We start from the raw sequence: 23,005 nt of genomic DNA, 5'->3' as shown, positions 1-23,005 counted from the left end.
AAGCTACTCTTCGAGTTATTGCTATTGCCTCTTGAGCTTTTTGTGGGATGAATCAACTTTCTTTTCAGCCACATCCTTCAAAATGGTGCCTCCAGCACGCAGCCAGGAGGGTGGCTTTTTTCCTCATGTGGGTGTAGAAAGAGGCAGGAACAGAAAAAGATTAAAAGAAGTGCCTAAAGCTTTTTTTTTTTTTAGTTTAGACCACCCCCTTCTCAGATTTCATATCTTTTGCTATGTCAGTTGGTAAAGTCTCTTTAAGGTTTTAAATCGCTTCTTTAGTAAATAAAAATGAAGGTGGGGAAGTATGAACCAGTCCCAAAGATGGATGCTTTTGATAATTGAATTTTATCAACGTTAAGAGCAATGTCCTCCAGGGGCCTCTGGTGGTGACCCTGGGAAACTGCAGCCCAATTTAGAAAGAGAAAAATGGCTGTTCTTCTAGGAGTGGTGGGGCAGGAAAGAAAGCTGGAGTATAAACAATTTGAAGTCAAGTGATCCCCAATTTTTAAGAATGATTTGCTGAATGAGATCTTCAGCATTACGGAATCTTGTCAAAGCAGGTCCATGACTGGAAGTCAAAGGAGTGAGGATAGTTACCACCATCTGTTTCAATTTCTAAAATGAAGGAGAAAGCCACTGAAGACAACTGAGCTCTGTGGTTTTGTAGTTTCCATGCATTCCGTATGCTTCCCTTCCAAGTGTATTTTCAAATGGAGAGTTGGTATTTAGAATCTTTGTCAGATGGAAAAAGCAGAACATCGCAACGTTTCATGCCCTCTGTGTGGTATTTTCAATATTGTAAACCTCAATCTGACCTGCTCCTGGAATGCTATATTCCTAGCATCCAGTTTCTGCTGCAAAGACAAGGCTTGTTCTTCATGTTTCTGTTTGAGCGCTGCAACGATCGCCTCATGCTGCTCTCTTGCACGCTGGAGGGTGTCAGAGCGTCGAAGTTCCAAGAGCTGCTGCTGCATGGTTTCCATTGCAACTTCTGCAACTTTAGATTGTTTGATCAGCTACAAAATCAAACAGGAGCACGTGTTAGTTCAAAATGATTCTCTAGCCACCTTAAAAAAAATAACATTCTTGACATAATTTCTCTGGTTACAAAGTATTCTTCAACTTCTTAAATAGAATGCCATATCATATGTTACGAAGCAAGTATTACGCAACTATATTTGGCTAAAAATATCCATAATAATCAAGCTTTTTAAAAATGCTAATACATAATAAAAGGCCAGTTTTGCTTGGAAATGTGGACTGTTTGCATACTTCTTTCCCAAAGCAATTGACAGCACGTAGTTTTCTTCAAGACCATGATGTCACACACTTTTCTTAGTCCCTGATTAATTTCTGGATGATTACTGTTTCTCCAAGATTTTGCTACCAAACGTTATCTGAGATGCTAACAACAATGAGATACAAGAAGCCTTTGATTGTTCTTTATCTGCTGCTTAATATGATCTAACAGCATTATAATTGGATTTAGTTGCAGACTGTATCCTGTAGTTCCCCTTTTAGTATCTCTGATATCTTTCCAAACAATCCTAATCCATTTGAGTCCTACTATATATGGGTGATGGCTCTCTTTTCTTTATGACATCACCAACAAAATTCTGAAATGTTGCAGTACTTTGGCAAATCTTTTAATAACTATGAGAATTGTAATAGTTACAGTACCTGCTCCTCGTTGGCAGCTAGCGTCTGAATTTGTGTTTCTAAAGCTTTTATTTGGCCTTCAAGCTGAATTTCCCTTTCTTTCGCATTTTGATGGAGTTTTTGACTTTCCTGGAGACTGAGACACATGCCATCTTTTTCATCTTTTTTAAAAAAGAAAGAAAAATATTTAAAACCGCTAGATTAAGTTTGAGGGGGTGGGGGGAAAGGACTACGATGTCTACCTGTCAAAATGGCCCATGGGAGACCAAACAATCTTGCCCACTGGTTGAATCCTGTTCCCTCCCCCTGAAATAGTCAGTCCCTGCTCACACACAATTGTAAACATTAATACAATGATCAGCATGGAAAGAATGAACACACAATTTGTCTCTAATGAAGTAATTTAATTTTAGGGTCCAAATTGGTGTAGTTTTAATTTAATGAACAAACAAATTACAGTTCGGACAATAAATGACAGCAAAATAACGGTGTGCTGCTTTGTTTTGTTTATTATTTGTAATAGGCACTTCAATATTAACTCTTGCATATCTGGTCCTCTTACTGCCCTTTTGGCATTTTATCTTTGTTATTTCCCAAACTTCTAACACACCTCTGCCAAGAATGCAAGTGATCTCGGTCAATAATCCCAAGTGGGAGTGAACTGGGGAAAACAGCCTCAAATTCCAAATGAGGATTCCTTCTGGATCTAATATGGCCTACGGGCAGGGGGCTCCCCACCACTGCCAGAGAAGAAAATATTTTATTTTTAAGGGACCTAGAATCTTCACAAACCAAACCAAAACTCTGCAGGTTCCTCCCCAAGGCAAAGAGATTTACCTTTTACAATTGCAAGCTGATGAGACAGATACCTAATCTGCTGGGCTCTTTCTTCCAGCTGGTTATTAAGTTCTTCCAGTTTTCTTCCTTTTGCTTTATTAAGAACCTGAAGTTGCAGAATCTGCATGTTGTCTGGAGAATCTGTCAATTCAGATACAACTTCCAAACATCAGATATTAAAATATGTATGGTTTCCTCAACTAATATAAATATGGCCATATTTTTTTTTAATGGAGGGATAATTATATCTTGATAAAAATATCAGAAGTTTTGCCTTTTGATTCCCACCCCCCCACCCCAATTAGATGGCAGAGCCAACTATGAAGCTTATATGCAGGGATCCGAATATTTAAACTCCAAAAACCCCACAAATGAAGTCTTTGCTGTCCCAGAGCTGCTGGGCAAGCAACTTTACCTACAACATTCTGGCATTTAAGTGGTATATTAATTACTAAAATAAATTGAGGGAACTCAACCCACCAGGCAATAGCACTGTGGCTGCCTGCAATTTGACCATTCACATAGACTTCTTCTTCCTTCCTAGTTCCCATTCAGTTTTTGTTTATGACTCTTACACAAATCATATGATGGAAAGGCAGAGAGCCTTCCACAAGATCAACGGCGGGGCAGTATGAGCGCGTGTCTTGTGAGGCTTGTTGTGAGCACGTTGCTTGAAGGGTGTGTTCATGGCTGGCTGGTTTATCTGCCAGAGAAGGCCCCTTCAGCATGTGACCGATTTTTTGTTCCGCTGGCAAATAGTGAGGCAATCACTGCAGCAACTATCAGAGCCTGTGTTTATTATGGGTAGGAAACATCTGAAAGCTGCTCACTGTGAAGGCAGTACACCTTGCAATATACAGCTAATAAAAGGGATACCTCTGCCAAGATGCAAAGCTCTATTTTGTAGGGATGGGGAAACATAAATGCTGGCCTGAGTGTGCAGAGCTGTTGAAATAGCTGTTACTCTGTCAAGTGGGCAGTAACACACCTGGGTGCCTACAGGTGTTGTGATTCATAGACTAGAATGAGTGTGTGTGTGTACACACACACACACACACCCTTAATTCACCTTGCTATGATAGGATGAAATGATACAAATCGCTTTGTTCTTTCGATGTGTGTCCTAACTGCCCTTCTGAAATCTAGCATGTGCCAAGATTGCTCTATAGGGTGGGAGAAGTGCAGGAAAAAGGATAGAAATATTAATTCCTAGGTACTGTGGATAGTGGTGCTGGTTTTTGTGTGAAATGTAGGGTCTGTATGAAGAATCACATTGTCCTTGAGAAACAGTTCTTTTTTCATTGAGAGAGCCTTGAAGGCCTGGCTGAGGTAATACTACCTGGAATGCTACTTTTAAGGAGAGTAGGCGCAGAGAAACCAATCTGGTGGGTTCAAAAGGAGGCTGACCTAGCACCTTCGGGTCCATGTGTAGTCTCCAAGTCAGAAATCTGTGAACTGTTGGTCAGCTAAGGAGTGCTGCCCTTCTGAGGAATCTTTTCACTTGCAGATGTGGCCAACAGACCTGTGGCTCACCTGGGATAGCACTGAAGTTAGTGCAGAAACTTGGTGTCTCAGTGTTGGGCTTGAGGCCCTGTTCCACGCCAGATTATAGGAACTGCATGAACTCTGAAGCCAGGTTCCAGTTTGCCCATCCACTGTCTATGGCACCATCTGGAAAAGGCTCCCCACAAAAGGCTTCATAAATCCGGTTACAGTGGTGCCTCGCAAGACGAAATTAATCCGTTCCGCGAGTCTCTTCGTCTAGCGGTTTTTTCGTCTTGCGAAGCAACCCTATTAGCGGCTTAGCGCTATTAGCGGTTATTAAAGGCTTAGCGGCTATTAAAGGCTTAGCGGATTAGCGGCTAAAAGGCTATTAGCGGCTTAGCGGCTTAGAAAAAGGGGGGGGAGCGGAAAAAAATTGGAACACTCGCAAGACCTTTTCGTCTTGCAAAGTAAGCCCATAGGGAAAATCGTCTTGCGAAGCAGCTCAAAAACGGAAAACCCTTTCGTCTAGCGGGTTTTCCGTCTTGCGAGGCATTCGTCTTACGGGGCACCACTGTAGTTGATGCCTTCTGGAGGCCAGAATTGTGTCAATCACCTGTGTAGCACGTCCAGTCTTCTGGAGTCTTTGCCTCTCAACCTGAGAGGTCCAATATTGGCCTGGATTTTGGAAAAGACATGCCTGTTCAGTGTCCACTCTGCTGGCTAGATATAGTCTGATGAGGTAGTCTGTTGTACTGTGCTGTGCTACAATCAAGGCCAGGTTTTCTTCTGCAAAGATAAGGAAAGCTTGTGCCTCTTTTAGGAGCAAGCGTGATCTGCCGTCCCCTTGGTATTCTAGGTGTGCTTTTGTGGTTGTGTCTTCTGTCAGGACCAACACTTTTGTGGCAAATGGTGACTGTGAAGTGTCTTGGTGCTAGCTAGACTGACTGCCCTGAGCGCTAGCCAGTTTATGGTGTGTGTTGCTTCACTGCTTGACCAAGTTGTTTGCGCCCCTTAATGTTGGCAGTGTGCATTTGGTTAGCTAGGATGGATCCAGCCACCAGGTCAGACTGTTTCACCAGCTTGTGTGTGCATCTTCATCACTGCAAAGGTTTTTCCAGTTGGGAGCCAAAGAAGACAGTAAAGAAGGAAATGAAGTTAGGGTTGTTGTTGTTTTTTAGAAAATAGTTCAGAAAAAGAGCAATAAAGAGAAAAGGGCAAAGATAGGGCGGTAGCAGGAAAGGAAGCCGGCACAGAACACTGACAAAGAGAGCAGAGCAGAGGAAATACAACCACTTTAGGAGAAGGCAGAGACTAAACTGAAGAAGCCTAAGGGGAAAAGCACATATAGATCAACTAGTCACATGTCCCTGACTTAGGCAAATCACAGGGCACCACCATCTATAAGGATATCTCATCTGCTACCCATAGAACATCAATTCTTAGAATAATTAACAACTTACCCTCACCAGCACCCAAAAATTCTTGTTGCATCTCTTCAAATGCGTCATTTCTTCTTGTTGCATCTGGAGAAATAGGGACTGATTGCTGGATGTTATTCTGGTATGGCTTATATACTACTTTGTAAGGCTCCACAGTTGTTTCTGAAGTGCCACATTGCAACTACAACAGAAAAACATAATTTCTTTAAAAAGTAAAAGTCGCTTCTTACATTTGTTATCAGAGTTCCAATACCCAATTATGAAATATACATGTACTGTATAGTGCCACATATAAAGGAAGCATATATAAGCCCCATTTTTCCCTTTAATACATATGACTGGATTCCTACTCCTTGCCTCTCGTCACTCATGTACTTTATTTTTTATTTTATTTGTTTTTTCTGTTGTTTTTTACAAAGTAATAATCATAAATAAATAAGAATAAAAGTATGCACCCCACCACCAAGACCATTCCATTGTAACTATCCAACCTCCCAAAATTTCACCACCTCTTGCAATGGTTTGACCCCTTTCCATTTTAACAGTACAAATTCTACAAACACCTTCCATATCTCCTCAAAAATATTTCTCCTGCGTATTCCTCGTCTTACCTTAATGGCACATGTTAATTTATCATTAATAGCTATATCCCACACCTCTTTATATGCTCATGTACTTAAAAGAAAACACTTCCTGTATTTTCTATTTGTTTCGGATACCAGGCTCAAACAATATGTGAAATGTAGTACCCCAAGACCTTTATTTGGAAACCATTACTTGGAAAGCAGCCCTAACAATTTCAACAGAGCTTAGACCCAACTCAGAAGTGCCAGATTTGCTATTTGAAAGTTACAAACTGACTTAATCTTGAGGTTGTAGTTTTCTTGCAATGCCACTAGTTTTTACAGCTTTGGAAGATGAGTTTCAGGAAATGAGAAGACAAAATAGCAGCTTCAAAGAGTCTACATACCTTCAGGTTTTCCTTCTTAGCATCAATGAAATTGTCTGTTTTGCTGTGTTGCTTACTGAACTCTTGCTGGTGGCCATTTGTGTATGGCCTAAAGTTTTCTGGAAGGTGATATATATTGTCTTGTTGGTAGTGGCTAGATGCTTTAAACCCATCTCCTCCCAGATACACTTCATCAGATCCATCCTCACTAGCTCTGCCAGAAATCTCATACATGCTTTTATCTTCATCTTCATTGTGATGCTCTGACCAGTCACTGCCATGCATTTCACCTTGGAAGTTGCCTTGGTCATACAAAAAGCGCTCAGCATACAAATTCTGACCCTGTTCATAGTCCTGTGAATAAAGTTAGTTAGCACAACTGGGTACTAGTTTTGTTACAGCTAGAAACGTTTGAAAGACAACATGAATAAATTATTATTTTGCAAACCTGAGCAAAGATAAACAAGCAAGAAAGCATGCCAATCTGGTCCACTGTATGTCGTATTAACTTACACTTGGTGGATTTGTTGCAACTGGATGATCATTCCATCTGTTGGCATCCTGATCCCAGGGTTTCTGCACTCTATAAAGAAAGTACATGGAGCCATAGGAAACACATGAGCATATGTAGCATTATTGTGATATATATATTACTAGCTGAACTTTTTTCTTCATCTGGCCTCCTACTCAGGCAGTTGATGTTGCTCATACAGTTACTGTGAGTGCCATTTGAAAATTTCAACACTGTCAGGAGTGGGTGGAGGATAATAGAGAGAGTCAAGTTTCTTACTGTTCATGGTCCTCAGGTGCACTGTAATCAGAGAGGTGATCTCCGCTGTCTTCTAGCATATCATGGGGAAGGTCTGTTAATAGCTGCTGCAACTGAAATAAGACTTATTATAGTTACATAAACATGCAGAAGATTGGACTAGATGATCCCCAGGGTCCCTTCCAACTCTGCAATTCTATATTTATTTGATTCTATGGAGCACATATCCACTAACTCGACTTGTGCTTAAGCCAAAGAGGTTTCGGCACCTTCAGTACCAAAGGAATTAAACTGAGGAGAAGGCATGCTAAATTGTTCTGAAAATGCCATACCATTATAATATTGCCACCACAGCACATATTATTCTTTCTCTGCTGGGCCATGAACATTTGCACAAAAAGTATGGAAGATATTCATTCTCATAAACAAGGCAGGTAAGATGGACTAGAACCATAGTAACACATTCATTTATGGGAGTTGACCTATTGCACAACCTACACATAGATGCCTTTGAGGGGCATGCTTTGCTGCTACCCAAAACAGTAAGCAAGATTAGAACTCATTAACTTGTTCAGCACAAAGTTGCACATCGGAAATATATCTCTAAGATTGTAGTTCAGACAATTAGGTTGGATACAGACATGGCTGCAGCAGAACTCTGCTAACTGGATGCTTCATAGGCAGAATTCAGAGAAGGAAGCTGTTGTCGTTGTTGCTACTAATTGCCCCTGAATCTCCTTATACTACACCCCCATGACTGCAAGAATCTGCTCTGGAAGGTTTGTGGACCCTATGAAAGTGTGGGAGACAGTGCTGTGGGAGCAGCAGATGTCTCTGTTGGATCAGAGTCCCTTTGGAGAATGGTAAGACTGTTTGCAGATTAGACACTCTGGACCCAACGCCTGTAACTGACTACTTGAAAATAATCAGGAGCGATACGTTACCCAATCACCAGTTTCTTTGTATGAGCTTAAAGGTAAAGGTAAAGGAACCCCTGACCATTAGGTCCAGTCGTGACTGACTCTGGGGTTGCGGCACTCATCTCGCTTTATTGGCCAAGGGAGCCGGCGTACAGCTTCCGGGTTATGTGGCCAGCATAACTAAGCCGCTTCTGGCAAACCAGAGCAGTGCACGGAAACGCCATTTGCCTTCCCGCCGGAGTGGTACCTATTTATCTACTTGCACTTTCACATGCTTTCGAACTGCTAGGTTGGCAGGAGCAGGGACCGAGCAACAGGAGCTCACCCCGTCACAGGGATTCGAACCGCCAACCTTCTGATCAGCAAGTCCTAGGCTCTGTGGTTTAACCCACAGCGCCACCCGCGTCCCTTGTATGAGCTTATCACTCCATTCCTCACATTTCTCAGAATACAGGGTGGGGAACTCTCCCCCAGCCCCGTCTGTCTCTCACACCCACACACAGAGTTCTCCATCTCAACTCCTAGATGACTTAGAGAAGCCAGGACAGGTAGCTGATTTGAATGTTGCACTGTTTGTCTTGACATGACATTATATTGATATGCAAGCCTGCCTGAGGGAAGAGTGTGTGGCAAAAGCTATCCTATCCTCCTGGCCTGAATACTGCCTCCTGCTCTGCTCCAGGAATTGATGGAGGGTGGGGTTTTATCAAAGGTAAAGGAACACCCACAACTGCTGCTGACTTCAGAAAGGAGTTGCTGCTCTTGCTGTCTAGACAGAACTATATAACTGCATTACAAGAATGGTAACCTGAAGAACATCTGTTTGAGCCTGCTCTTGCCTTCTCCCTCCCATGCCTTTTCTTCGTATGTCATGGCTTTCTAGATTATGAGTCTCTATAACCAATTTTTGTAGGCCACTCTGGGAGCGTTTCTGGCTAAATAACAAGGAATAAATGCTTTAAATAAATAATATGCAATGGAACATACAAAACTTGGGAACCCTATAATTTTACTTCGAAGCTGGAGTGGGTGGTAATAATGTAACATTATTTCAACTGAAGTATCATGATAGGAAACCAATACTGCACTTCTCTAAGTTTTTTGGTTTTTTTTTAAAGCCAGAAAATACTGTGAATGTAGAACTTAAGTCTCTGCAGGACCAACCTTTCTTTTGGGAGGAATACCCTTCCCCAGTATTTCTTTGTTGAGGAAGTTACTTTTCAGCAACTAACTAAAATAAACTTTCTTTACTTACTTGGAGCAAGGAATCCTGTATAGAGTGCACCTGTTCTTCCAAACCTTCAGTGAGGTTTTGGTACTTAGAATGGATCTCAACTGATACATCTGTGCAGTACATTTTCTTTTTTTCACGCTACTAGAAAACTGTACACAACATAAGCGATTATGGTGTTTTAAATTAGATACCCAATTTTTCTTCATCCTAAAACTAGCAAAGCCTATACATGTTTGTTTATAATAATAATAATAATAATTTATTATTTATACCCCGCCCATCTGGCTGGGCTTCCCCAGCCACTCTGGGCGGCTTCCAAAAGAATATTAAAATACTATAATACATCAAACATTAAAAGCTTCCCGAAACAGGGCTGCCTTCAGATGCCTTCTAAAAGCCTGGTAGTTGTTGTTCTCTTTGACATCTGGTGGGAGTGTGTTCCACAGGGAAGGCGCCACTACTATTAAAGCATCAGCCCACAAAAAGAATAACGGGCAAATAGGAGATGTGCCTCTCTCATATTTTAGAGTGGGATTAAAGGTAAAGGTAAAGGGACCCCTGACCATTAGGTCCAGCCGTGACCGACTCTGGGGTTGCGGCGCTCATCTTGCTTTATTGGCTGAGGGAGCCAGCGTACAGCTTCCGGGTCATGTGGCCAGCATGACTAAGCCGCCTCTGGTGAACCAGAGCAGCACACAGAAACGCCGTTTACCTTCCCGCCAGAGCGGGTACCTATTTATCTACTTGCACTTTGACGTGCTTTCGAACTGCTAGGTTGGCAGGAGCAGGGACCGAGCAATGGGAGCTCACCCCGTCGCGGGGATTCAAACCGCCGACCTTCTGATCGGCAAGTCTTAGACTCTGTGGTTTAACCCACAGCGCCACCCGCGTCCCACTAGAGTGGGATTACTATATTAAAAATAAAGGGGGTAACCACATAAGTAAGACTGCACCAAAACCTCCAGGAGAACTATACCTCTTCTTTTTGGCATGACAATCAAGATTCTAAACTTATCAAATATACTACGCATTGTCATCTAAATGTTCTCAAACGTTCCAAGCTATACACTATCAACACCTTTTTGTTCAATGTTTACAATTACTATTTCTATATAGACTAGGGCTTCAGCACTGCACAGTATTGAGGACTTCAGAACTGGAGTGAAGTAGATGAGTTTCTTCTAAAGATCCACTCATAAGAGTCAGCTGGAGGGGAGCAGGAAACCTTTGGAGAGTGGAGGATGCTGGAACTGGATGAGTTAAGGTATATAAGAACAGAGAGAGAAGGCTGAGCAAGGCCATGGAAGGTTTTGAAAGCAAAACTGAGGACCTTGTGCAGGATTTGGGAACTGATAGGAAGTCAGTGTAGGGATTTAAGGAATATGATGATGACAAGAGAGGTGAATAATTTTAGTAGCAGAGCGCTGGAAAAATGTGAGTTGACCAACGTGAGACAATAGAAGGCCAGAAGTGGGAATACAAAATATGCCTAAGACATTGATTCATTTTTGTTGGGGGAGGGGCAGGGAGAAAGGAAGGGCTGCATTTTTATACTGTTGTAAAGGAGAAAAGATTGTGCCTGTTGTACAAGGATTTCAGATCATCTCTATGGATCTCCAGCTGTTTTGGGACTATAGTTCTCATCATCCCTGACCACTGGTCCTGCTAGCTAGGGATGATGGGAGTTGTAGTCCAACAACAGCTGGAGACAAAGTTTGGGAAACCCTGCTCTATGGATTAGAAGAGGAATGGAGAAGCTCAAGGCCAGAGACCAAATGCAGCCCTCTCCTTCTGGCCCTTAGGACTATTTGTAGGCAACAGGCTCTTCCTGGCCCTGCTCTCCACCATCAAGTGTTTTGCCTGGCTGGAATGTGCCCTTTACTATAATAATCCCTCTTGTTAGGCTGGATGAAGATATAACTATAGATTGATAAATACACAGTGTGTGTGTGTGTATACCTCTCACTTTTCTGTGGCTGGAATATAGTCTGCTACATTAAGCTAACAAATCACACCCATTGTCATGCCCGCTTTTACATCCAGACTTGCTCACTACTGCCATACAGTCCCCCTTCTTCCTGGCATGCTTACGTCAGAGGTTTTGGGATAGGGGGTTTATAGAAAAATGTCTAATCAAGTCAGTCCCCACTTGCAGTATGAAGTGGTAGTACAGCCCATAAACATGTTTACACCTCTGCGAAAATTAGGGAAGCATGTCACCATCCCGGTGGAAGGCAGGGAATTAATTCAGTTAGTAATCAGCATACCTAAAGGAGGGAAAGTTGGGAGTTTTTGAAGCCACAGAAGGTGGCTTCAAAAAAAACCAACAAAAATCAAGGGGCTGGTGAATTCCATTTGATATCTGAACACGAATGCATTCTGGCAAATTATCCTAGCTTACTACTTCGAGATAAATACTGTAGCTGTGATACTGTGAAAGCCAATAGCAAGGTGGATTAAGTGGGACAGGAAGCATATCCATCAAGGAATACTTCCCCCCTTTAATGACCAAACTAGACAAGAAGCAAAACAAATTCTATGCTGATTATTTAGCATTAATGCAACAATGACAGGAGATTGTACTGGTCAGCTGATGGTGGTGTAAGAGCCACTCTGGTTCTCTAGGACTAAATCAATACAAGTATCTTGCTGCAATGCAATTAACCAGCAATAGTTTTCCTATAAGCCCTCTTGACACAACTCCATTTAGAAATTAGCAGATCTGTGTGTTTTTTCTCTCTCCACAAAATATACAGAACTCTCAGGGAAAACTGATACACAGCAAAATCAGTTACATGTGCAACAGGCACCCTAAAACACTAAATAAATTAAACTAAATGTATAAGAAACACATACTGAAGTGCTGCATAGAACAGCAGAATCTCTCTTCATAACCAAGAGAGGCACCCACATTCCTAAATACTCCAGGTAAGAGAAGGCATAATTCACAGTTCTGTTACAACAGCTGACTCCAACATGTACAGAAGCTTAAGAAATAGCAAATGACAAAAGCACTTTATTTAAAGGTGTTTTTTCAAACAGCCAGCCACACTAATAAGGAGCTGTTTTGGTGACATCATGAGACACTCAGGTGTAATTTCAAGAAGATTATGATGTCACTATAAATGTCTTTCCAAGACAACAGTATTAGTCTTAACATAAAGTAGATTTCTGCGGTGGAGTCCAATCCCAGAATAAGGAAGTCACAGAAAAAGCTCAACAACTACATAAGTTGGACCTGCCATTATAGCTGTATAGCAGACATGCTAGGTCAGTCATATTGTAGAGCTGGAAAAGGTTCAGAAGAGGGCAACCAAAATGATCAAGAGCATAGAGCAACTCTTCTATGAGGAAAGGCTACAACATTTGGGCATCTAAGTTTAGAAAACATGCTAGAGGTGTGAATGTTATGCATGGCTTAGAGAAAGTGCATATAGAGCAGGCTTCCTCAAACTCGGCCCTCCAGATGTTTTGAAACTACAATTCCCATCATCCCTGACCACTGGTCCTGCTAGCTAGGGATCATGGGAGTTGTAGGCCAAAAAAACATCTGGAGGGCCGAGGAAGCCTGATATATATATATATATATATATATATATATATATATATATATATACATATACATACATACACATACACACACACACACACACACACACACGGTATATATATATATATATATAAATTTTCCCATCTCTCATGAAATTAAACTTGTGGGCATTCAATGAAACTGAATGTTGAAAGATTCAGAACAGACGAAAGAAAAGTACTTCTTCACACAGAGCACAGTTGATTCTGAAATTCACTTCAACAAGAAATAGCAACAGTCACCAACTTGGATGGCTTTAAGAGAGGATTAGACAACTTCATGAAGTTCAGCTACTAGCTACAATAGCTCTATAGCTGGTGAACGTATTTACATCAGCCAGGAGCTATCTTGTCTTAAAATCATCTGGTTGACCTTTTAAGAAGGTTTGAAAGGGAAGAACATAATATTGAAAGGAAAGAATATTGTGAATTATATAATGAACTGTTTATGATATACTGCTGGGCCAGATGGGTCATTGGCCTGGTATGTCAGGCTCTTAATATGTTCTAAATCATTTCCAATGTGGTCCTTAGTGCTGAACAAGTCATCTACCCCAGCGTAAGAAAAAAGGAAAGTTGGGGGCGGGGGCAGAATAAGAAACATGAAGTTTTGGCAAGTCTTAGTTTTTACCTCTTGCTCCCTAGCATAGTCCTCCGGATCATATTCTTCATCTTCATGTTGTACTTGCAAAGCTGCGCTGTCAAAGTCAAGTGACATGTTTGGAATGTTTCTTGTTTCACCTGTGGTGGGGAAAACGAAAATTACACAATTGCAATTAATAATAAACTTTAGTGAAAGAGGAAAAGAGTCCTCAAACATACAGACACCGTTCCTAAAGTGACGTTCCCATTAGCCAGAATTTGTTAGCTCCTTCTTACTTAAAAATTCTTTGATATTGACTTCTGGGTTTTACTGCTCACCGAGACGGATGGGTGAAGGAGTGGTTGTTGGAGGGGATTTCTGGGGCAACGCGACCCCTAAAAGCTTTCAAAAGGCACATAACTGCATATTAACATAATAGGAGTTAACAATGTTTGGTTGCCTGCTCATAAGCAGTCATTTGGCCTATGTTACACCTATTCCTCAAGACTGACCCCCTCCATCCTACCCCATACCAAATTTTTCATATAACACTCCCTACAGTGGTGCCCCGCAAGACGAATGCCTCGCAAGATGGAAAACTCGCTAGACGAAAGAGTTTTCCGTTTTGGAGGTGCTTCGCAAAACGAATTTCCTATGGGCTTGCTTCGCAAGACGACAATGTCTTGCGAGTTCCTGCTGATTCCCCCCCCCCTTTTTCTAGCTGCTAAGCCGCTTATCAGCTGATCTGATCAGCAGATAAGCCGCTAAAAGCCGCTAATAGCGCTAATCCGTCAATGGGCTTGCTTCGCAAGACGAAAAAACCGCTAGACGAAGAGAATCACAGAACGGATTCTTTTCGTCTTGCGAGGCACCACTGTACTTGCAGTTCAAGTGCCAATTTTGTTCAGTTACATTACTATGCTTGGAAGATTTGGATTTCTGAAGTAGAATATGGATGTGGTGATTCAGTCAGATACAAATAGCAACTCCCTATATAACTTTGAAAACAGACCATTTTAGTCTCAAATAAACACCTCACTAAACCTTCCAATCACCTCTAAATTTATTCTCTGCATATTATTCTTTAAAAATTAATCCCAAGATTTGCTAACAAAATTATTATTTTGCTCCATCTGTTATGCTTTTGATGAGTTCTGTGAAACTCAATTGGTACTTGAGAGATTGAGAAATGCCTTGATGTTTGATTGCTGCATTTTTATAGATCCAACCCAGACTCCTGCACTCTTCAGTCTAAAAAGCTAGCCTCAAGCATCCAACCTATGAATATAAAAAGCTATTTTATTTTCTAGTTGCTTTGCATAGCAATATTTGCAAAACAATGTGTAAATTGATGGCTTGCAGAGTTTACCTGTTACAGCAGCCGGAGACGGGACCAGGAGAACTTAGCCAACCTTTTTGGTTCTGACCCACCACATTGAAATAAAATTCCTTTCCCTGAAGACCCTGAGAGAGGCTAGAATCCATAAACCTAAATGAAAAGAATGGCCAGCCCTACTCAGCCTAAATTCAGAAAGATTAGCTTGGGAAACCTATTATGTGTTGAGTGACTGAAACCTTGCTGAGTGAATATGATAGCGGGAAATATTTTGTGACGCTCCCACTATTCCTTCAAATTATAACAACGTAAGAACAGATCTTCTGGATGAGGCCATAGGTCCATTATATTCCAGCATCCTGTGAGTGGCCAGCCAGACGCCCAGGGAAAGCTAGCAAGGAGGACCCAAAAGCTTAACAGCACCCTTCCCACTTGTGATTCCCAGCGGCTGGTATTCAAAGGCATACCATCTCCAACAGTGGAGGTAAAAACAGAGCCATCATGGCTAATAGTATCCTCCGTGCATTTGTCCAATCCTCTTCCCCATCTCTGGGAAAGCCTTCTCCATTAACTTCAGAATTATATATACTTCCTTACTTGCCTTTGGAAAGGCACATTTTTCTCAGTTAGCTGGCTTTTAGTTTAGCAAGCTTGGCAACTGGGATTTTGGCAAGCATCTTCTGCAAGTCCCTGGTCACCATTTTTGTTTTGCAAGCCGCTTTGAACGATCAGAAAAGCAGCCCAAAACGTTAACAAGCTATGTATGTGTGACGTTCTTCTGAAAATGTATCAAGAACTACTTCTAAAGCACTACATAGCACGGCACCTTTATGCAGCACAACCCTGTAAATGAGTATTGCTCAAAAGTGTGCCTTATTGAGGCGAATTAGAATTCTGCCATTGGAGCATCTCAGGTTACGCTGCGAAGCTGCAACCCCACATCCATTTGGGCAGGTCAATAGTATGATTGCCTCCTGTCCTGTATTTCGGTGCGTCCTGTATTGATACAGCTTTGTCCTGAATTTTAGGTCTTCTCTCTGCCAAGTTAGAGGTCCTCTCCAAATGCCTGTGTTTGAAAGGGTGTGTGAAAAGTCATGTATTTAAGCTCCAAGTAGCCAAGCACAGATTTAAAAATCCGTGTGTATGTGCGCGCGCATGTGACATGTATTCCAGAGAATAGGCTGCAACAGATCACAATGGACTGCTTTCAAGTCGCTTCAGCACCAGATGAGAAAATAAAAACCCATTTTGCCACAGAGGTGGCCACCCTAGACAAGGGGGCTAGTCAAGGTAAGCGGCTACGTCAAGCTTCCTCAGTTTTAGCACAAGAGCGTCCCTCTTTACCACAGCGAAGGACACAGGTGCCTATTTAAAACATTTTGTTAAAAAAAAAACTTCGTCAGAAAATGGGGTGCGAGTTGCGAGGGAAGCAGAGCAGGCGAATTCGACCTCTAGGCCCGAGGCGCCCCGTTTCCATGGCGACGCCCAACCACCACCACCCCTCCCTGGGCGCCCCCGCCGCGCTGAATCCCGCCCCGGATTCCTACACGAGCAGCGACCCCCCCCCCACTTTTTCTCTCCAACCCCCAACAAGCAGCCGAGACGCCTCACCTGTTCCCCGTCCCCACGCCGCTAAAAGCGACCCCTTCCCTCTTCCGCGTGACGACCGAACCTGCCCGCCGTTCTTTGGATGATTGAAAGAAAGGCCGACCAATAGGCAAGGAGACAGCCTTTCCACAAAGCGGGCGAGAGAAGCCGGTGGGTGAAGAGGCGGGCTTTGCTTTTTGTTTTTCCTTTCTTTCTGCTCCAAGCTCGGTTGCGTCGCGAAGCCTTTCCTTGTTTGAAAGCTGGCGCGGCTGGCGGCGGGAAAAGGAACCTGCTCGGCGGTTGGATGGAGGTCTCAGCCAATCGGGAGGAGCGCAAAGGCCCAGACAGTTTCAGAGCCGGCTGCGGCTGCGCTCTAAGCACATTGCAGGCTGCCTGTTGGAAGGGGAGCAAATGGGAGGATTTCGGCTGTCTTCCAAATAGGAATTATTCTGGCGGTGGGGCGGGGGGCATCCTCTGTTCTGCCTTCAGGACCCATTCACCTGCTCTTCTTACACAGGGACAGAACAGAAGGAACGCATTGTTGGATCAGGACCAGCAATCATAATCATAACAATTGTTATTTGTATACACCACCCTTCAAGGATCACAGAGCAGTTTACACTATAGAAACACAAAAAATACATAACACAGTAACAAGCAAAAATAAAAGCCCCCCCCCCCAATTTTAAAAAGGCCGTAGATGGTTTGAGCAACCATGGCCACCACAGAAAAAGCCCGTACTTGCGTTGCCGCTCTCTGGACCTCTTGTGGACGAGGCACACATAGAATGGCTTCAGATTATGATTACAAGGTCTGAGGCGGTTCATATGGGGAGAAGTGGTCCTTGAGGTGTTGTGGTCCTGAGCCGTTTTAAGGCTTTATATGTAAAAACCAGCACTGTGATTTAGGCCCGGAAATTAATTGGCAGCCAGTGCATTAGGTGGTGCTGTGGGTTAAACCACAGAGCGTAGGACTTGCCATCAGTAGGTCGGCGGTTCGATTCCCCGTGATGGGGTGAGCTCCCATTGTTTGGTCCCTGCTCCTGCCAACCTAGCAGTTTGAAAGCACGTCAAAGTGCAATTAGATAAATAGGTACCGCTCCGGCGGGAAGGTAAACGGTGTTTCTGTGCACTGCTCTGGTTCGCCAGAAGCGGCTTAGTCATGCTGGCCACACGACCCGGAAGATGTACGCCGGCTCCCTCCGCCAATAAAGTGAGATGAGCTCCAGAGTCGGTCACGACTGGACCTAATGGTCAGGGATCCCTTTACCTTTGGGCCAAGATTATGTGCTCAAACAGTCTTGCCACAGCAAGCAAACTGGCCACTGATTTCTGCACCTGCTGAAGTTTTCAAACCGTCTTCAGAGGCAGCCCCATGTATAATGCATTGCAGCAATCTAACCTAGGTTTCCAGGGCATAGATGACATTAGTTAAGCTATATCTGTCCAGATAGGGGTACAGCTGGGTCACCAGCCCAAGCTGATGGAAGGCGCTCTTGCACCATTGAGACCACCTGAGCCTCAAGTGACAGCAAAGGATCAAGAAGCATCCTCAAGCTACGTACTGTTCCTGTAGATGGAGTGTAAGTCCATCAAGAGCAAATCTCCCCCCACCCATTTGGTCTAAGGAACTGCCCACTAACAGTGCCTCTGTCTTATCTGGATTGAGCTTCAGTTTATTGGCTCTCATCCAGTACATTAGAGGCAAGACGGTGGTCCAGCACATCCCATGCCACACCTACAGATGTAAGGGAGAAGTAGAGCTGTGTCTCAACAGTGTATTGCTGACAATGTACTCCAAAACTTCAGATGACCCCATGCAGCAGTTTCATGTAGATGCTAAAATTGAACCCTGAGGAACCCTGCATTGCAGGTTCCATTGGGCTGAACAGCACTCCCCAAGCATCATTGGGTGCCAGAAAGGTGACACCTGTCTAATATTTAATGGGAGAACATTCCAGAGTGTAGTTGCCAGAACACAAGAGGTCTGATTCCCAAATTGTGCAGAACAGACCTCCTGGTGAGATTCAGGAGGCCCTCAGCTTCAGAACATCGTGATTGGCTGGGTGTGTAAGGGGTGATATGATCTTTCATGTATCTTGGTCCCAAGCTGTATAAGGCTTTATACACCAAAATTGCCATGAGCAATGTAGTCACCAACAAGCTATCTCATGCTGCAAGCCTTTTGGTAAAATGTTGGGATTCTCAGCTTGGCATTGTGACAAACTGTGTGAACAGTGTGTTGTAAAAAGAACAGAAACAAAACATGCAAAATATATTTGCACAGACAAAGTTTATTTTTAAATGTCATTATTTTAAAAGCTAACCTTATTTAAGACTTTCATATATCCATTGTTGGGCATCCTAGGAGAGAATCACCATCTATTGCTCTGCCAACTTGTTCAGCTCTTACAAATATGATTTTGGTGGCATTGTGCTAATATATAAAAAGGAATATACCCTGAGAAAACTATCCTTTCCATGTGCAGTGTGGTCTTGAGTATGTGCACTTGGAAGTAAGTTCCAGTGACCAGGTTCAAAACAATCAAATCCTGGCTTAATAAACCAGCAAAAATATGAGTGCCATGGACCTGCATGCGATGGCTTATCAAGTCAGGATTAAAACATCTGAGTGTGGCCACTGAATTCAGTAAATATTACTCCCTAGATGTGTGTGCTAAAGAGTGTAGTCTTCTTTTTCAAAACTCCAAACACACTACTTGGTCTCTCTGTTATAAAGTACAGAATTGCTCCAGTATATACTAATTTACATAATATTTCAGATTGACAACGGGTACAGAGACAGTGCAGGGTGAATATTTATTTCTAAGAAACTTAGTTTCTTAACTTTTAGGAACAAAAGAAATCTAGTGGAGCTGAAAAAGAGCAGAGGAAAGGAGAAATACAGAGCATGCAAAATTTAAAAAGAGGAAAGGAAAGTAGCCAGTTTAAAAAGGTCCCCCTGCAAAATAACATATAATCTGTTTCCTTTAGCTTCTCTATATTGTAAACTTACAATGGAATTTGAAAGTGAAAGTTATTTCTGATACTTGTTGGCATTATTAGTAAAATCATATTTGAGACTCTCAAAAATATTAGTATCTAACTAGGCTTACCATCCATTAAGTCCATCTCTTCTTTTTTAAAACAGCAGCGTGACATGCAAATGAAGCTTCAGCTATCGCTTAACATGTCGTGCTGCTGGTAAAGGCATAGAAGGACTTTTTGAAAAGTAAGCAAACCTAAGTTTAACCCAGTGTCAGCTTCCGTTTCAAAATTATGCTTAATTTACATTCTTAGATTTAGCAAATGTTGCACAAACATTAAAAAAGTTTAGGGATAATAATATTTATTACTACTAATGAATTAAATTGATACCTTTCTTAAGCTGCAGTCTTCAAATTGACCTGTGGTTCTTTTATCTCTCTCTTTTTTTTGGCAATCATATGTTGTATACCTAGACAAATTAATCAACTAATTTTTTTGAAATCCAGTATAAAGATTCTTTATTTTCCCACACCTCCTTGGTTAAAAGGCACATATTTCTATCATTCCAGCCAGTTTCTTCAAGTCAGTTTTGCTTTTGCTTGTGATCGTTTGCTTGTGCTTTTATATTTCATACTGATTCTAAAAATCATTAGAAAGTGATTCTGGTGCTTGGTATCTCCTCTCTCTCTTGCTCTCCAGGGTTTTATTTCTGTAAGGTAAAACTGTTATAGCTGTCCAGATGGGACTGTATAGATGTAAAGTAGATAAACACACTGGCAAGTAGATAACACACACGCACAAAGTCTTGTGTAACAGCATCTAGAGGCATCATCTATTCTTTGCAGAGCTGGATTCCTAGGATCCATGTTTCAGAATAGTCACTTGAAGTTTTGTTAGGAAAAAGAAAGGAGGAATTGTCTTGAGGACGGCGTAAGCCAACCTAATTATTTGTTATATTGCGGGTGTCCGGTCCCTTTTCTCAGAGGCTGCTTCAGATTTAATTCACTTCCAGAAGAGATTATTGGCAATTTATTTTCCATGTGGTAACGAATAAGATGATCCACACTGTCAAACACATGATCTTTGGTTCTAACCTAGAAAAGACAGCAAAAAAATTAAAGGCAAACGTTAGTTTTTCAATTGTGTGTCAATAAGGTGGCTCTACAGGGGTGCGGGTGGTGCTGTGGGTTAAACCACAGAGCCTAGGACTTGCTGATCAGAAGGTTGGCGTTTCGAATCCCCGCGACAGGGTGAGCTCCCGTTGCTCGGTCCCTGCTCCTGCCAACCTAGCAGTTCGAAAGCACATCAAAGTGCAAGTTGACAAATAGGTATCACTCCTGCGGGAAGGTAAACGGCGTTTCCATGTGCTGCTCTGGTTCACCAGAAGCGGCTTAGTCATGCTGGCCACATGACCCGGAAGCTGTACGCCGGCTCCCTCGGCCAATAAAGCGAGATGAGTGCCGCAACCCCAGAGTCGGCCACGACTGGACCTAACGGTCAAGGGTCCCTTTACCTTTAAGGTGGATCTGCATCTCAAACCACCATATTGTACCTGCCTTCTCCCCAGCTTTTCTTCCACTTGCAAAATATTAAAAGCCAGAGTCATGATTGATGTATGCTACATCCCAGTAGCAGCTGGTGTGTGTCTTGTGGTGCTGGAGCAGCTTTGTTCACCCAGCTTCTCAGCACAGTGGTCACTGCCGGGCACTGAGCGGGCAAGGGGTTAGGTGGCAGGGAGGTTGGTGCAGTGTGGGTGCAACAGCAGAGCCAATCAAATGCTCATGCTATTGTTATTCCATCCCCTGCCCTCTCACTTACTGGCAGGAACCTCTGCACTAGGAAGCTAGGTGAGCAATGCCACCCAACCTTGTTCCATCCCGCTGTCTGCTTCTACTGCAACCTTTTTCAGCCATGGGCCGGTCCGCTGTCCCTCAGACCTTGTAGGGGGTCAGACTATTTTTTTGGGGGGGGGGAATGAACGAATTCCTATGCTCCACAAATAACCCAGAGATGCATTTTAAATAAAAGGACACATTCTACTCATGTAAAAACACGCTGATTCCTGGACTGTCCGTGGGCCGGATTTAGAAGGCAATTGGGCCAGATCCAGCCCCTGTGCCTTAGTTTTCCTACCCATGTTCTACCCATGTTTCCTACCCATGTTCCTACCCATGTTCTACTTGAAAGACCTACATTGGCTCCCAGTACGTTTCCGAGCACAATTCAAAGTGTTGGTGTCGACCTTTAAAGCCCTAAATGGCCTCGGCCTGGTTTACCTGAAGGAGCGTGTCCACCCCCATCGTTCTGCCCGGACGCTGAGGTCCAGCGCCAAGGGCCTTCTGGAGGTTCCCTCATTGCGAGAAGCAAAGCTACAGGGAACCAGGCAGAGGGCCTTCTCGGTAGTGGTGCCCGCCCTGTGGAACGCCCTCCCATCAGATGTCAAAGAGATAAACAACTACCTGACATTCAGAAGACATCTGAAGGCAGCCCTGTTCAGGAAAGTTTTCAGGGAAAATACATTGTGTGACATCTTAGTGTATTTTTGGTCTTTGTTGGAAGCCACCCAGAGTGGCTGGGGAAACCCAGCCAGATGGGCGGGGTACATATAATAAATTATTATTATTATTATTATTATCCTGGATCCAAGGCAGCATGCCTCTAAATACCAGTTGCCAGGGAACAATAACCAGACAATGCTATTTCTGCACCTGCAGAAGTGATCTGCACCTGCCCAGTGATCCTCCTAGTGATTACTACATCCATTTTCTTAAATGTTCCTACCTTGCCTTCAGGATCCACCAACAACAGATGTTTTGCTTGTCCTCCTTGTAGCCCACTCAAAACATACTGGCCAGGCGACGTTGTACTTTCACGCACCAAAAAATCCCCATCGTTCACTAAGAGGCTCTCTGCTGCTTTCCTGGTTAACTTTCCATGGTAGCATTCTTCATTCCATAGCTGCTGCTGTATGCCTGCAATGCTTCCAAGACTTGCCAGGTTCTGCTCAACCTCTTCCAATAATTCTGAAATTAAAGTGAAGGAAATGCGCAGGTCTGCATTAGACAGTGCTTCAAACTAGCACCGGAACTGGAATATTAATAGATAATGTGTAAAATAATAGATAATGTGCAAGGAAATAATAAAAGAATCAATTGAATAATTATTAAACTACAACAACACAGCAAGATGGAAGAAGTAAAAAAAACATTGAGATCACACATGGGTGAAGGGGAGTGGGGGGGGGTATAGGGGAATTTATAAAAAATTCTAATATAATATTTCTAATTGCATTGCATTTATATATAGCAAAAGGAAGTCTATAGCAAGTAGGTATAGTTTAATCTAGTCAACTATGTAATAGGCTTATGTTACAAAACGAATATGGATTTTGAATTTGATGTTTGTAATTCTTTTTCGGTTTTGGAAGTTTTTTTTTTAAAAGCAGCGAAGGAAATGCACAGGTCTGCATTAGACAGTGCTTCAAACTAGCACCGTTGGCATGCAATAAACCACCAGTGGAGAGACATGATCATGAGAACATAAGAAAAGTCCTGCTGCATCAGGCTAATGGCGCATGCAGTGCAGAATCCTGTTCTCACAGAGGCTAGCTAGATGCCTATGGGAAGCCTGAA

At 42.8% G+C, this 23,005-nt stretch overlaps 3 protein-coding genes and 1 long non-coding RNA gene across 10 annotated transcripts in view; 1 reads left to right on the top strand and 3 right to left on the bottom strand.

Annotated features, from left to right (window-relative positions):
- CEP152 (centrosomal protein 152) overlaps positions 1–16,549 on the bottom strand; it is a 50,534-nt gene extending 33,985 nt beyond the window's left edge. For 2 of the 5 annotated variants that reach the window (XM_083475525.1, XM_083475527.1), the window contains exons 1-9: positions 12,149–12,274; positions 9,314–9,441; positions 7,160–7,251; positions 6,883–6,952; positions 6,391–6,723; positions 5,442–5,601; positions 2,497–2,637; positions 1,681–1,820; positions 816–1,016 (exon numbers count right to left, since the gene is read on the bottom strand). In XM_083475525.1, the coding sequence (XP_083331651.1) occupies positions 816–1,016; positions 1,681–1,820; positions 2,497–2,637; positions 5,442–5,601; positions 6,391–6,723; positions 6,883–6,952; positions 7,160–7,251; positions 9,314–9,415 (1,239 nt within the window). In that variant the 5' untranslated portion in view covers positions 9,416–9,441; positions 12,149–12,274. Of the gene's footprint in view, positions 1–815; positions 1,017–1,680; positions 1,821–2,496; positions 2,638–5,441; positions 5,602–6,390; positions 6,724–6,882; positions 6,953–7,159; positions 7,252–9,313; positions 9,442–12,148; positions 12,275–13,511; positions 13,622–16,410 lie in introns of those variants that run through there. The other 3 variants (XM_083475524.1, XM_083475526.1, XM_083475528.1) reach the window with 3 other exon arrangements.
- The window catches only part of LOC310693470 (NAD(P) transhydrogenase, mitochondrial-like), a 963,907-nt gene that overhangs the window by 514,452 nt on the left and 426,450 nt on the right, over positions 1–23,005 (bottom strand). The gene's annotated exons all lie outside the window — the stretch shown is intronic.
- On the top strand, positions 12,360–16,037 carry LOC310693701. Its single transcript, XR_014519344.1, has 3 exons — positions 12,360–12,562; positions 15,155–15,283; positions 15,828–16,037. It is a non-coding gene; the product is annotated as an uncharacterized lncRNA (long non-coding RNA).
- The window catches only part of SHC4 (SHC adaptor protein 4), a 63,177-nt gene continuing 58,831 nt past the window's right edge, over positions 18,660–23,005 (bottom strand). For all 3 annotated transcript variants that reach the window (XM_083475776.1, XM_083475778.1, XM_083475777.1), the window contains 2 exons: positions 22,155–22,396; positions 18,660–20,467 (listed from right to left, as the gene is read on the bottom strand). In XM_083475776.1, the coding sequence (XP_083331902.1) occupies positions 20,318–20,467; positions 22,155–22,396 (392 nt within the window). In that variant the 3' untranslated portion in view covers positions 18,660–20,317. The remainder of the gene's footprint in view (positions 20,468–22,154; positions 22,397–23,005) is intronic.

The sequence above is a fragment of the Podarcis liolepis genome (assembly GCF_965112155.1).
Source record: "Podarcis liolepis genome assembly, chromosome: 14".
Taxonomy (NCBI): Eukaryota; Metazoa; Chordata; class Lepidosauria; order Squamata; family Lacertidae; genus Podarcis; species Podarcis liolepis.
The sequence above is the reverse complement of the archived record's forward strand: the minus strand, read 5'-3'. Positions and strand labels throughout refer to the sequence as shown.